This window comes from Hesperophylax consimilis, chromosome 2 (assembly GCF_061612785.1).
Source record: "Hesperophylax consimilis isolate HC1 chromosome 2, BYU_Hcon_1.0, whole genome shotgun sequence".
In the NCBI taxonomy this organism is placed as follows: Eukaryota; Metazoa; Arthropoda; class Insecta; order Trichoptera; family Limnephilidae; genus Hesperophylax; species Hesperophylax consimilis.
The window spans coordinates 38,433,110-38,448,325 of record NC_142837.1 but is presented as its reverse complement, the minus strand read 5'-3'; the positions used below and the strand labels follow the sequence as shown (position 1 = coordinate 38,448,325).

General features: G+C 36.3%; 1 protein-coding gene across 1 annotated transcript in view; it reads right to left on the bottom strand.

The window, feature by feature from the left end:
- Positions 1-15,216, bottom strand: part of PIP4K (phosphatidylinositol 5-phosphate 4-kinase) — a 44,695-nt gene continuing 29,479 nt past the window's right edge. The window contains exons 5-11 of the mRNA XM_089642815.1: positions 14,390-14,534; positions 12,275-12,405; positions 7,695-7,863; positions 5,695-5,879; positions 5,404-5,516; positions 4,819-4,889; positions 1-2,469 (exon numbers count right to left, since the gene is read on the bottom strand). Of these exons, the coding sequence (XP_089498941.1) occupies positions 2,341-2,469; positions 4,819-4,889; positions 5,404-5,516; positions 5,695-5,879; positions 7,695-7,863; positions 12,275-12,405; positions 14,390-14,534 (943 nt within the window). The 3' untranslated portion in view covers positions 1-2,340. The remainder of the gene's footprint in view (positions 2,470-4,818; positions 4,890-5,403; positions 5,517-5,694; positions 5,880-7,694; positions 7,864-12,274; positions 12,406-14,389; positions 14,535-15,216) is intronic.

Sequence of the window (15,216 nt, the reverse complement as noted above, 5' to 3'; positions counted from 1 at the left end):
AAAAAAAAACGTCACCGGACAGCAAAGTGCACATACGATTTTTTACTCCAAATATGCTAAGGAATAGCTGGTTAAAGTTTGTCGGGTACGTGCCGATACACCCTGTATATTGGTATGTACCTAATGTTAAATTTATTGTCTGACTTAATGTGGTGAACCTCCATATATTTTGATCACCGGCTGCCGCTGGACTTGAGGATCGGATACTTGCATTTCCCTGTCAAAGAGGGGCCTTAGATGTCACAAATATGGTGACCGGATAACTCCTCAAAATGACAATTCAACACACCTATAAAGTGTTATAAATTTATGAAAAGTGAGGTTACATATGTAACTATTTAATCAAGTTTTTGTTTCAAAACTTTTTAGCACTTTTTATAGACATGTTGAATTGTCATTTGAGGAGTTATCATGGAACCCACAAATATGTATTTAAAAAAATTCATCACCTTCATACCCAGACCAGACAAATAACATTGCAATACAATGAGTTAATTAATCTCCGAGTGTTAAAAACCTGTACAAATTGATGGATTACTTCCCTTGTAACAGCAGAATGGCATTTAGTGACATTTTACTAAATGTTGTAATTTTTAACATACATATTTAAAAGCTACGCACATTTAACAATTAAAAAAAAATTTGTAAGCACCTACAACATTTTATGGCGCTTACAGTCGTAAATGTGGAGAAATTTTGTTAAAATAATTACAACTTCTTGGGATTCTTCAAATACACAATGTGATTTTTTTTTTAATGAAAATGTATTTATTTTAACAATGGTTAATAAGCCTTTAAAACCTGACTATAATTCCTGAAATTAATGATAACATTATTTACCATAGGATAGCTAACAAAATATAAAACTTACACAGCGATTCTTACATTTAAAAACCTTAAAAGCTATTTCAACTCAGAAAGAGTAATACAAAAATACTAAATAATATTTTGATATATTGGCCTAAAGATACATATGCAAATATGTAACACATAATTTGCAAAATTTTGATTTCAATTTTTTTTAAGAAATCCGAAAATTTGACAAAATTTTTGTCAATTTTAATGTCATATTATCATGCACTCAGATCAAAGACTTAGAAATTTTAAAGTCAAACTAGAGGATACAATGACGCAGGCTTGCAATATTGCTTAGCCGGACGCTCAAATTGCAACTAATAGGCGATCAAGCGTGTAATGGTTAAGTTGGTAGACAATAGAGACCATTGAAATTTGTAATTGGGTTAAAAATAACGGCATTGGAACAACAACAGAAGAAACACTAATTAATTTCACAACAATCTGAGAAAAATATTAATTATTTCATTAATATATTACTAAACACGTCAAATTTCAGCCCATCCAAGTTAAAAATAATATTATTATTATTATCGATAAATAAACATTTAGAAAGAGCGGAAAAGTTTCCAATAAGAATTCATAATAATTATTTTAGTATCCAATAATAATCACATAATATACAAGTAACTACATACGTTGAGGCATGAAATATATGACTTCAAACAAACGTCCAAACTTCCAAAACATCAATTAATTATATAGAAATAAATCACAGAATATTTGCCACTAACGTTAAATTTTCCTGAAACAAGAAATGATTCACCGCGGGGCGATAACAGGGGCAGCCTTTCACACAAACACCGGCTCTCGTTCATAAAATTAAAGGTATCATAACTCGCTTGAACACAGAACTCGGTTTCTGTAATATCCTTGATATTAGTATATGAGCCTACACGTAGATGACACTGGATTAGTCCATTAGATTACCCATAGATGGCGTTAGGGTTCAAGAATAATACAACAGTAAATAAAGTGAGAAGGTCGAGGTCCATATTATTGCAACCGCCTGCTAATTAAGATATCAGACAAGATGTTCTGTTGAAGCCGGAATTTTTATCAAGAGTTTGAGATAACCCCGGAGATATTCTTGTAATTGCTGGATTCTCCGGTGAGGAGAGAAGCCAGGAAGCAACATTCAGTGTGAAAGCCGCCCCCTTGATGACATGAACTAGATTGTTATTCTCCGACTTACCGTAAGCAAAGATATGAATACTTTCAAAGATTTAATATAGTTATTTACGATCAACGATCAAATTCTTAAATAATTACATAATACAAAAAACGATAAAACCTTAAAAGTCCGTATAATATTAATATTGGGATTGCATATATTATATATTTTTTAAATTCCTTCGATATTGTTATTATTGTTCATCAGACATAAATGTCAAAGTGAAAACAATAATCATCAGAGATGTGCTTGCAACAGTTTGTTCAGTGTCGAATTGGGTAGTACATGGATTATAAATGTAACCGGGACATTTAATTGTTAATACTTTCAATGGCCTTGGTCATGAATTCAATAAACCTCTTCCCGTATTGTTCCGGGTCACAGGTGGATATGCCGTCCACATTGCTTCCGTACTTCACTGTCTTGGCTGCTTTGGCCGCCTGGAACAAATCAACCAACCGTATATTAATACAAATTAATACAAATTAAAACAAATTAAACAAAATTACATTGTAAACAAAATTATATTGTAAACTAAAACATTGAAAAAAAATTATGCATCAAGAACTGAAAATCAGATTGAGCGTTAGATAGTGATAAGATTTAAAGACGGCTGGGCATTATACAGCTATTACAGGTAATAGCTGTTTGTTTTGCGAGGTAGACATGGCACAACCAAGTGAATCGGATACTTGAGTCGGGTCATGTCAAGAGTCAGAATAATAGAAAAGTATGTATGAGACGATGTATGAATGTGAATGAGGCAAGGAGTGTGTGCCAAGACCGAGTTGTTTGGTGATCCGTCCTCTCTGCCTAGCCCTGCGGAGGGTACGGCGTAATGGTTAATTTTTTTTAAAACTGAAAAAATTAGCCTGAGGAGCTCATATTTTTGTTCACTTTTGTGAACAACTCATAGGGTTTCACAGAAATCATGTGATGTCCCTCCCTTATTGTCATGATGAGAAATATGATCTAAACACTGTTAGAAAGAAAAAAGGTAAGGCTTAAGAAAGGTAAAAAGTAAGGCTTTAAAATAATAATTTTTAAAAACATGTAAAATCGAAAATACGTTATTCTTGTTGTTTTGTACTTTGTTCTGTTTCTTTCTCTCTCCTTTCCTATGCCCTGTATTTGTAATCGAGCATAATTTATTTTTACCAACCTATTAGTGGGTAAGTACCTACTTCTAAATTCCTACCTTGGCTCTGTGCTTATGTAAATCCCTGTCTGTTTCCTTTTTCGTTTCTTCTTGTTTGTTCTACTTTTCCTCCCTTTTTTATTTGTGTACTGTCTAGTATGTGAAACTTATAATTTTGATATCAAAATACGAATGTAAAATTGTACCTATCAACTCCCACCTATGTATTGTAAGTTTCTCTCGTCCTACAATGAGTTTTGTAACTCATCGGGATTGCTCTAGCAAGAAATAAAAATGATTAAAAAAATTATATTTCTAATAATAAAATTTTTAAATGAATTTCATCACCTTTCAAAAACAGTTTTCAGTTTTAAAACATTCAGAAATATTCCATTTATTTGGATTTTATTGCTAAACGGAAACACTCCGACCTTCTGACAGAATATGCCAGAGGCTTGACCGTGCGAGCAGATTCCATACAACTCGAAGAGTGATATGGAATCCATTCCATATCGCTTGAATGTTGACCGTAGTAATGAAATTTTTCCAAAACATGAACGGCGCTCACCAATGCCCCGGAACTCTTCGACGAGGCAGAAACATCTAAAGACATAATAGATTTATTGGTTGCGCCGTATGGCGCCACTTTAGTACACAGTTCACATACATTCTTTCACCATTCATTTTTGCGAGTACAAGCAGCTACTGAACAAAATTATGAGTGTGTTGGTGCTCTGGTGAAAGCGACTGAGTAAAAGATGGATAGACTGCGTGGAAAAGGATTGGAGCAGGAAGGGAAGGACTTGAGGACTGGAGGAGAATTCTATGAGTGACTACGGAGATTGGATCGGACAGCAGGAATTCATACACACCTAAAATGTTATATTTGAAATAATTAAGTAAATTTATGTTTATCTATTCTCATAATACGACTCATATAATAACAATGTTGTAACAATACTGCCACTAATGCAGAACAAAATTCTTTAATATATCGCCTGCATTGATTAGGAAATGAATACTTTGATATCAATGATGACGTAAGTCTGATATCATATAAAGATGCATAAAAATTAAATTAACAGTTTATAGTATTGTTGGTTTATAGATACATGTGTAATTAATTATAGATTTCATTACTACGCTTAGACATTATGTATTTAATAATCATACAGTACAGCTACTACATTTCAATTAAAATTACAAGAGTTACCCCATAATGCACGTACTTTGGTTTATCTGGGAAAATAATACATTTTTAACAGATATTTTCGTTGCAATTGAAGATATTTACTTCATATAGTGACTTTTATACCTATGTTAATGGCACATGTTGTGCCGTATGCTTTTAACGTCTTGGTCCCTTCGGGCTCTCATGCATTCCAGTTTAGAGATAAGGATAACTAACCCCATTAACAAGTGTAGACACGGTACACTTCTTGTCTAATAAATAGGGAAGCAACTGACCTAATCAGGGCAATCAGTCAGTTGTCTGATAACTGTCGTAAAGTCTGTGTGTTCATTCGCGAATCCTTACCGAAGGTACCCTAAAGAGGAAGTCGGCTATTTGTACTTGTGGGTGTGTCCGGTACAGAGATTATCGAGTAGAAAAATTTATTTATATTATAATGTGTACATTCATTTAACATACCTGTTTCTTAACGCCATAATGTGTCAACACATCAATGATAGCCACAAAGTAGATCTCTTTCCGCACAGCACCTGTAAAAAAGCAAGAAAACTTTCAAATGTGTACATAACACATGCCAAAACCAAATACCCTATCAAACACAACTAAATGTTCTTCTACTTGTTTGACTCCACTTGTCTGAGGAGAGCCTTGTTGTAGTACTAATACAAGTTAATCAGCACAAGAACAAGTAAAGAAACAAAAACTATCTAAAACACTGCATCGGTGCTGAAGTGAATGCATCTTCAGAACACCTTCCATTGAATTATATACCATCATAAAACACAACATTCCCATAAGCCATCTGTTGTAAAGATGCGATCCATCTGTTAAGATGAAGGAAATGATCAATCAGGGGGTCAGAACAAGGGAGGTTATAGCAGAGTGCACTTGCGATTGTACGACTAACATGGAGTTGCACTGGACTGTACTAGCCTTGGAGATTCTTCTTCTATTGGCACATAATCTTTAAATAAGAACTGTTGTTGGATTACTATGGATTTGGTTGATGCATACAATAATAGTGGATGGTGAGAGCGAACGTACCTTCTTGACTGGGTATTGCGTAGATGTCGATTTCAGGAATGATTCCGTCGTATTGCAGAGACGACTCCCTCATCAGGCCACGGGGGCTGTCAGGCGGGGTGTTCCAGCCTCCCCTAAAACAATTTTACATAGTGAGTATTATAATACATCATTATTCCAAGGATGTGATGAGCTTGTGACAGAAAGAAAACTGCAGGCTTTGAAAGGGTAACCTGATAAAAAAGAACATGATATAATAATAGGTTGGGTTTGGTTAGGTTCTGTTTTGTGATGAAACCTTGGTATCCGTACCTGTCGGCGTGCCGGTTGTCCAAACCAGAGCCACTCTCCGAGTCTTCACCGCTGTCCAGCCCGTTGTTGTCGGAGTCGGCCGACTCCCCCTGCGCCATGCGGTTGGCATTCTCCACCTCCGCCCGGGCACAGTCGTGGATGCCCAGCAGCAGGGAGTAGTCCATGAGGTGCAGCTTCGTCAGGAACTGGACATGACCAAAACACAAAGGTTACACTTTGAATCAATAAGTTAAATCTGAAACAAACTTTCAAGAAGGAATATCAAACAAAGACTTTTTAACTCTTTAGGTGCCATATGCTGATAAATCGGCATGACACTTTATGCCCTTTCAGTATGACGTACTGATATACATAGAAAATGTTTTTTATTATATAACGGTACCAAACTTGGTCACCGCACGGATAACATGTGTCCCTAGCACCTGCTCATTCGACATTGGAAATAATATATATTTTTAACTTTGTATGTTTTTTTCACAATGGGAAACAGCTATGGTACAAAAAAATACAATTTACTTGCTTTTCCATGGATTATATTGACACTAATAATGTCATAGCTAAATTATGTGATACCTCACAAGTTTTCCGACTATGAAGCTAGTGAAACTATGTCACTTTCTTGACAGTAGATCAATCCCGTTAATAAAGTTCACCAGTAGGCAGACTCCTGTTTTCCATCCCTAGCCAAGGAAATGTCCCCAATGTACCCATTCTCGGCATTTCAGCCTTGGCACAAACCAGAGCCAGTGAGATAGCCGCATAGTGATGGCTACGCTGTTATCTCACTGGCTCCAGTCTATGCCAAAGCCAAAATGAGGGGGATAAGTACACTAAGGACAAGTCCCGAGCCAAGGATAAAGAACAGGAATCCGCCTCCCGGATACCCAAAAAGGCGATGCACTACGTCGTGTAATATTTTAAATTGAGCCGCTATCAATAACAACCTTTACGTAGATGGCGATAAGGTTTAAATTCCCGCTTAACACCATCCGCCTGTTTTGATTTTTGCAAGAAAAAAACATGGCCAAAAAGTGCCTTTTATTTTATTTTGTGGATAAATATTTAAATAAATATTTAGGCATAAATATTTAAATAAATATTTAGGCATAAATATTTAAATAAATATTTAGGCATAAATATTTAATTTTTTTTCGATCATTTTATAAATAACTTAATTTTCCACATTATTCAATAAAATCATAACCGAAAATGGGTTCGTAAGTAGGAGATTTTGAACTTTAAAGCGTTTTCATAGGCCTTTATACAATTTTTTTCTGGGCTTATAAAAAGATTTATCTAAAAAATCCTCGATTATTCCAAAGGCCAAGATGTATTCTACTCGCAGTATTTAATTAAAGCATCTGAAACATTTCTAGGCGACCAAATTTTCAAACCAAAAACACATGATTTTGAATTACTACGTATGGCATCGCCTTAAGAGGAAACTACAAGCCAAAAATGTGTACATTCTTGGTATACCTTATATTGTAGGTAATAGGCATTAAAATCGCTTGACAAACGGAGCCTAGAAACGTTCGATTTCAAGCACAAAGCTGGTATTTATTTATTTTGTTAATAATTTTATAAGAAAGCAAAAAAGTTAATCAAGTGAAACTGTCACGGATAATCTTAGCTATCATACTGTATTTTTTTTGTAGTCTACATTTATATTTTTTATTGAGTAATTTATTTTTTTATTTGTATTCTACTCAAGCAAAATGAAAAGAAAAGGTTCAATTTATATAAAGCATATTTTTTGGTATTCACAATGTAAACCAATTCGTTATAAAGATTAATCAAAATAGTGATTTAGCATTAAGCTCCGCCTTGAGTATATCTACTGGTTCTACAACTTGGCTTCCAGCTATCTGAGCCTATAGTCATCATAAATAATTTGGAATTTCTTTATCTTCATTGCATTTCTTACGGCTACTGAAGTTATAAAACAACTAGTTGTGCGATGTATATGTTTTCAAAGAATATTTTGAAAAAAATCATACGTCAACATCAGCGGACAAAGTCTCGAGCAGCTTCTCCTTGGCAGACTCCCCCATGTCCACCTTCACCCCCTGCTTGATGAAGTCATTGTCCTTGAGGGTCGGCAGATCTTTATCCAGCTCCTTTTCCGAAGCCTCTCGGTCTACGGTGGAGCCCTTGAGGTCGAATTTCCTGAAATTAAATCAACAATTAAACATAAAACACTAGGCTTCGTATTAAGAACAACTAAAAACTTTAATTCTTTACAAGCCATTAAACTATTATACGTATCTCTAGTAAGAAGTCTAATTGAATATAACTCAGTAGTTTGGTCTCCATCTTACAAAATTCACATTAACAACATTGAGCGAATACAAAAAAAATTTCTACGTTTTATAAATTTTAAATTAAATATCCCTGTCGAAGACTTTAAATACAATTTCTTATTAAATACTCTAAAAATACATACATTAGAAGATAGACGTAAAATAAACGATTTAACGTTCTTATTCAAAATACTTAACTCTAAATTCGACTGTTGTGAACTCCTGCAACTTATAAACATACATACACCCACAGTAACAACACGACAAAATACAATATTCTACAGCAGCACACATAAGCGTAACTACATTGCCCACTCTCCGATACAACAACTTCACACCATGGGAAATCATTACTTGGGTGATGTTGACATATTCAATACCAACTTGGCAAGTTTTGTGGATCATTTAAAACATTTATTTCATCAATACTCCTAAACACATCATGTAAACCTACAAATAGCTGTAATTTTCTGTTTTTGTTTCTTGTGTTTGTATGACTTGTTGCATAGCTTCTATCAAATGTAACTTTTTTTTTTTGTAACTTTTAAAGTATCTGTCAAATTAAAATTATGTATACTACCAACCATGTAAAAGCCCTCTGGGCGTTAAATAAATAAATAAATATGAATAGTCATTCACTAGCAGTAATAATATCCCACTAACTCTCCTCACGAAGAAGAAGATAATAACATAGCAAAATCAATATGCAAGCATGATTTCCAATACAGTGAGAAAGAAAAGCTGATAAGGCCATTGATAGAAGGAGTGAATTCAGGTAATATAGTAAGATGATAAAATGAAATTGTCAAAGGAAATGAGATTAGCATTTTTATTTTTAATGATAAACCAATGTTTATAAGACAAGGTTTTTTATGCATAGCACAAAGGATAACAAATTATTATAAGCAATAATTAGACACCTGAAATATCCATACAAATTGAAAATTGAGAGAACGATATTTCGAAAACACATTAATTTTGTTTTGGGAAATTTGTAAGAAAACTGTAACTTCCCTTTATAAATATTTCAGGCAAATTAGAAAGAATTTTTTTTTCTAACATCAAAAAAATTACGTATTTCCGTACATTCCTCATGGCCACCAGGTAATGTTCGATGCCGTCCACTGTTATCCTGTACAAGCCCAGGTATTGTGGCAGCAGAGTCTTTCCACTAAGTACTGAATGATGGTTGTGACAAGATATGATAACACAGCCTACCTGTGAATAGTGAGGTGGTTGGAGAAGACATTCCTCATGGCCACCAGGTAATGTTCGATGCCGTCCACTGTTATCCTGTACAAGCCCAGGTATTGTGGCAGCAGAGTCTTTCCACTAAGTACTGAATGATGGTTGTGACAAGATATGATAACACAGCCTACCTGTGAATAGTGAGGTGGTTGGAGAAGACATTCCTCATGGCCACCAGGTAATGTTCGATGCCGTCCACTGTTATCCTGTACAAGCCCAGGTATTGTGGCAGCAGAGTCTTTCCACTAAGTACTGAATGATGGTTGTGACAAGATATGATAACACAGCCTACCTGTGAATAGTGAGGTGGTTGGAGAAGACATTCCTCATGGCCACCAGGTAATGTTCGATGCCGTCCACTGTTATCCTGTACAAGCCCAGGTATTGTGGCAGCAGAGTCTTTCCACTAAGTACTGAATGATGGTTGTGACAAGATATGATAACACAGCCTACCTGTGAATAGTGAGGTGGTTGGAGAAGACATTCCTCATGGCCACCAGGTAATGTTCGATGCCGTCCACTGTTATCCTGTACAAGCCCAGGTATTGTGGCAGCAGAGTCTTTCCACTAAGTACTGAATGATGGTTGTGACAAGATATGATAACACAGCCTACCTGTGAATAGTGAGGTGGTTGGAGAAGACATTCCTCATGGCCACCAGGTAATGTTCGATGCCGTCCACTGTTATCCTGTACAAGCCCAGGTATTGTGGCAGCAGAGTCTTTCCACTAAGTACTGAATGATGGTTGTGACAAGATATGATAACACAGCCTACCTGTGAATAGTGAGGTGGTTGGAGAAGACATTCCTCATGGCCACCAGGTAATGTTCGATGCCGTCCACTGTTATCCTGTACAAGCCCAGGTATTGTGGCAGCAGAGTCTTTCCACTAAGTACTGAATGATGGTTGTGACAAGATATGATAACACAGCCTACCTGTGAATAGTGAGGTGGTTGGAGAAGACATTCCTCATGGCCACCAGGTAATGTTCGATGCCGTCCACTGTTATCCTGTACAAGCCCAGGTATTGTGGCAGCAGAGTCTTTCCACTAAGTACTGAATGATGGTTGTGACAAGATATGATAACACAGCCTACCTGTGAATAGTGAGGTGGTTGGAGAAGACATTCCTCATGGCCACCAGGTAATGTTCGATGCCGTCCACTGTTATCCTGTACAAGCCCAGGTATTGTGGCAGCAGAGTCTTTCCACTAAGTACTGAATGATGGTTGTGACAAGATATGATAACACAGCCTACCTGTGAATAGTGAGGTGGTTGGAGAAGACATTCCTCATGGCCACCAGGTAATGTTCGATGCCGTCCACTGTTATCCTGTACAAGCCCAGGTATTGTGGCAGCAGAGTCTTTCCACTAAGTACTGAATGATGGTTGTGACAAGATATGATAACACAGCCTACCTGTGAATAGTGAGGTGGTTGGAGAAGACATTCCTCATGGCCACCAGGTAATGTTCGATGCCGTCCACTGTTATCCTGTACAAGCCCAGGTATTGTGGCAGCAGAGTCTTTCCACTAAGTACTGAATGATGGTTGTGACAAGATATGATAACACAGCCTACCTGTGAATAGTGAGGTGGTTGGAGAAGACATTCCTCATGGCCACCAGGTAATGTTCGATGCCGTCCACTGTTATCCTGTACAAGCCCAGGTATTGTGGCAGCAGAGTCTTTCCACTAAGTACTGAATGATGGTTGTGACAAGATATGATAACACAGCCTACCTGTGAATAGTGAGGTGGTTGGAGAAGACATTCCTCATGGCCACCAGGTAATGTTCGATGCCGTCCACTGTTATCCTGTACAAGCCCAGGTATTGTGGCAGCAGAGTCTTTCCACTAAGTACTGAATGATGGTTGTGACAAGATATGATAACACAGCCTACCTGTGAATAGTGAGGTGGTTGGAGAAGACATTCCTCATGGCCACCAGGTAATGTTCGATGCCGTCCACTGTTATCCTGTACAAGCCCAGGTATTGTGGCAGCAGAGTCTTTCCACTAAGTACTGAATGATGGTTGTGACAAGATATGATAACACAGCCTACCTGTGAATAGTGAGGTGGTTGGAGAAGACATTCCTCATGGCCACCAGGTAATGTTCGATGCCGTCCACTGTTATCCTGTACAAGCCCAGGTATTGTGGCAGCAGAGTCTTTCCACTAAGTACTGAATGATGGTTGTGACAAGATATGATAACACAGCCTACCTGTGAATAGTGAGGTGGTTGGAGAAGACATTCCTCATGGCCACCAGGTAATGTTCGATGCCGTCCACTGTTATCCTGTACAAGCCCAGGTATTGTGGCAGCAGAGTCTTTCCACTAAGTACTGAATGATGGTTGTGACAAGATATGATAACACAGCCTACCTGTGAATAGTGAGGTGGTTGGAGAAGACATTCCTCATGGCCACCAGGTAATGTTCGATGCCGTCCACTGTTATCCTGTACAAGCCCAGGTATTGTGGCAGCAGAGTCTTTCCACTAAGTACTGAATGATGGTTGTGACAAGATATGATAACACAGCCTACCTGTGAATAGTGAGGTGGTTGGAGAAGACATTCCTCATGGCCACCAGGTAATGTTCGATGCCGTCCACTGTTATCCTGTACAAGCCCAGGTATTGTGGCAGCAGAGTCTTTCCACTAAGTACTGAATGATGGTTGTGACAAGATATGATAACACAGCCTACCTGTGAATAGTGAGGTGGTTGGAGAAGACATTCCTCATGGCCACCAGGTAATGTTCGATGCCGTCCACTGTTATCCTGTACAAGCCCAGGTATTGTGGCAGCAGAGTCTTTCCACTAAGTACTGAATGATGGTTGTGACAAGATATGATAACACAGCCTACCTGTGAATAGTGAGGTGGTTGGAGAAGACATTCCTCATGGCCACCAGGTAATGTTCGATGCCGTCCACTGTTATCCTGTACAAGCCCAGGTATTGTGGCAGCAGAGTCTTTCCACTAAGTACTGAATGATGGTTGTGACAAGATATGATAACACAGCCTACCTGTGAATAGTGAGGTGGTTGGAGAAGACATTCCTCATGGCCACCAGGTAATGTTCGATGCCGTCCACTGTTATCCTGTACAAGCCCAGGTATTGTGGCAGCAGAGTCTTTCCGTGTCTTTCAACTATATACTGAAATAAACAACTAAATTATATGTTTCGTAAATAAAAATGTAGAAAGTGTGATTAAAGAGGGAATGCAAAGAATTCAATTTTATTGACTGTTAAAGACGTAATTAATTAATAATGAAACATTTAGTTTTAACAACTACTGTTTTAATGATACAAATCAACTTGTTAGGGAATCGACGATTCCTTCATCAGGATACAAAAATTGAATGAATAACCTATAAGAGATATAAAAAACACGACTGCAAAAATAAGTGGAATTATTACTTTATTTTTCCATTGATTATTGACATTTCTTATCAAACTATGAAAAAAAACAATTAATGCACCTTAAGGGTTACACATCGCCTATGATTTGGTAAACCCTTCAAGCAACAAAATGAAAACTTTACAGGAGACGATAAAAATGAATATTTACAGACTCGTAAAACTACATAAAAAATCTTGAAGTTTATTTGAATTATTTGTTTAAAAACAATTACAATTCTATTTATATTTTAGGGTTGAGTAATTTCATCTAGGATTTTCTCAAAATAAACCAAAAATAAATGTACGCATAAATTAAGTGTTTAATATTAAAAATGCCTTAATCAGAAAAAAATACTTTACATGTTGCACTTTGAAGACCGTCTCTTATCAAACTATGATAAAACAATTAACGCACCAAAAGGGTCAACCATGAGATACAACTGCTCAATGTTTACATTTGCGGGCCATTATCAAAAATGAAACAAATTGTAACACTCTAATTTTCATAAAAAGGAATGATGCATTTGGACATCATAAAGAATGGAGAAAAAAAGATGAATGAAGATTTCTGCAATATAAAATTTATATATATGTATATATATATATATATATACATTAGTCTTGATAATCCAAGCTAATGAAAAATAACACCTGTTCGGACTTACAAAGCGTTAGGATTATAGTATAGGCTCTGACACACGTATCACCGCTCCGAAGTATACATGTGGCAGAGCCTTTTGTTAGACAGAAAAATAAAATAAAACAGCTGTTTGCTTGAGACAATTATATTGTGAACTTATTTTAAATACATTATACTTAACCTCTCCGACAAAGACATTTTTTTTCTATGTGTTCCTTTGAGAACTGTCAAAACGTGATAATTTTTGTGTTATTTACGAGTTTTGCTAAAAGCTTCATAACTCATGTTTTGGGAAACGTAGCCTCATTCTAAAAAATGTTTTAGAAAGATTATGAAATCCACTATCGCATTGTGTATTTATACGTAAATATTTGCGTTTCTAAATATACATTTTATGAAAACGTCAAAAATATGTAAGAATCGCTTACCATTATTTCAAAGCCGTGAAAAATGTACTTTTTTCTGAGTATAATAAAGAAATAACACTTTATATATTGAAGAAATATAATTAAAAACTATTAGTCACCTCAAAATATTAACCGTCCAAACTAAAATATTTTTAATAAATTATTTAGAAACGCAATAAATTATGAACGAACAAGATGACAGATTCAATCGGCTTAGATAATGCACTTCTACGTTCCATAGATATTCTTGAATACAGACGCGTAGCGTTATTCATTATCGATACTCTGTTTTTAAATCATGGCAATCCGTAGACTAGTGATGGAAATAAATCGATTTTTGTAAAATCTCGCGCGTTTACGTGAAAAGACGTTCTAATGTCTTGACCGCTATTAAAATATTTACGTCTTTTGACGTTCTAATGTTCTGAGTGGTTAATGAAAGGCAAGTTGCAGACACTCCATTTTTCAAATTATCCAATATGGCACATTTTTGCACTATGGTTAAAGTTTCAATTTTTAATTTTGACTTAATTGATCAAACACCATGTGATCCACGTGCAGCACAGAGTAGCATGGACATGGCGCAAGCGATCTTACGTAACTACAGAAAAACATAGTGTTAGCGGCCTCGGTATAAGGAAAGACGGGCTCTACTGTAAACATATATACTATAAGGAAGAAGTATACGTACGGGATGGTAATGCTTCAAGAATGAGTGCATGCGTTCAACTTCCTCCGAAGTGAGGGTTTTAATGATGAAGAGCCTGTCGTAGCTTTGGTAGAACTTGGCTCCCGATTTACCAGAGCCGGTGGATTCTTCGGGAGTTGGCTGGGATCTGAAAATAGCCACAAATTAATTATAAACGTGATAAATTAATTACTACATTTTGCATTATACATTCTCTCCAGAAACACTTATTACAATCGGGAAAAAGGTGAATCTTCATCACATCAAGAACCCTAAACAACTTTTCTTTTCTGATCTGAGAATTTTTTTTTCTTTTCGTAACCGAATTAACCATTACAATTTTTTTTTTGAATACTTAGAAGTATGCAATTTAATTTTAATGACATTATACTGTTGATATTAAACCCCTAGCAATTTTTTTAAAATTTGACCTATAAAATTTTATCATTGTGACTCTCAAACGAAACGAAACAATTTGAGATTTTCACAGCCGCCAACGTTTCGGACAGCATTATAGTGTCCACCATCAGGGCAGATGTGTGTGGTCTGATGATGGACACTGTAATGCTGTCCGAAATGTTGGCTAACGGAGGTAGCGCAACACGGCACAATACCCCAAAAATAAATCACTACAAGAAAAAGATACGGTTGCATCTATAAATTGAACCCAGAACCTTGACCTTGGCTCTGCTCTACCATTGAGCTAATTCAAACCTATTTCTTTTGGACATTTTTAACCATTTCATACTTACGCATATTTTTATTGGTTGCTATCTTTGTGTATGATGGAAAGTATTTTTCCCGAACTAAATGAAATCTAGATAGTGTCT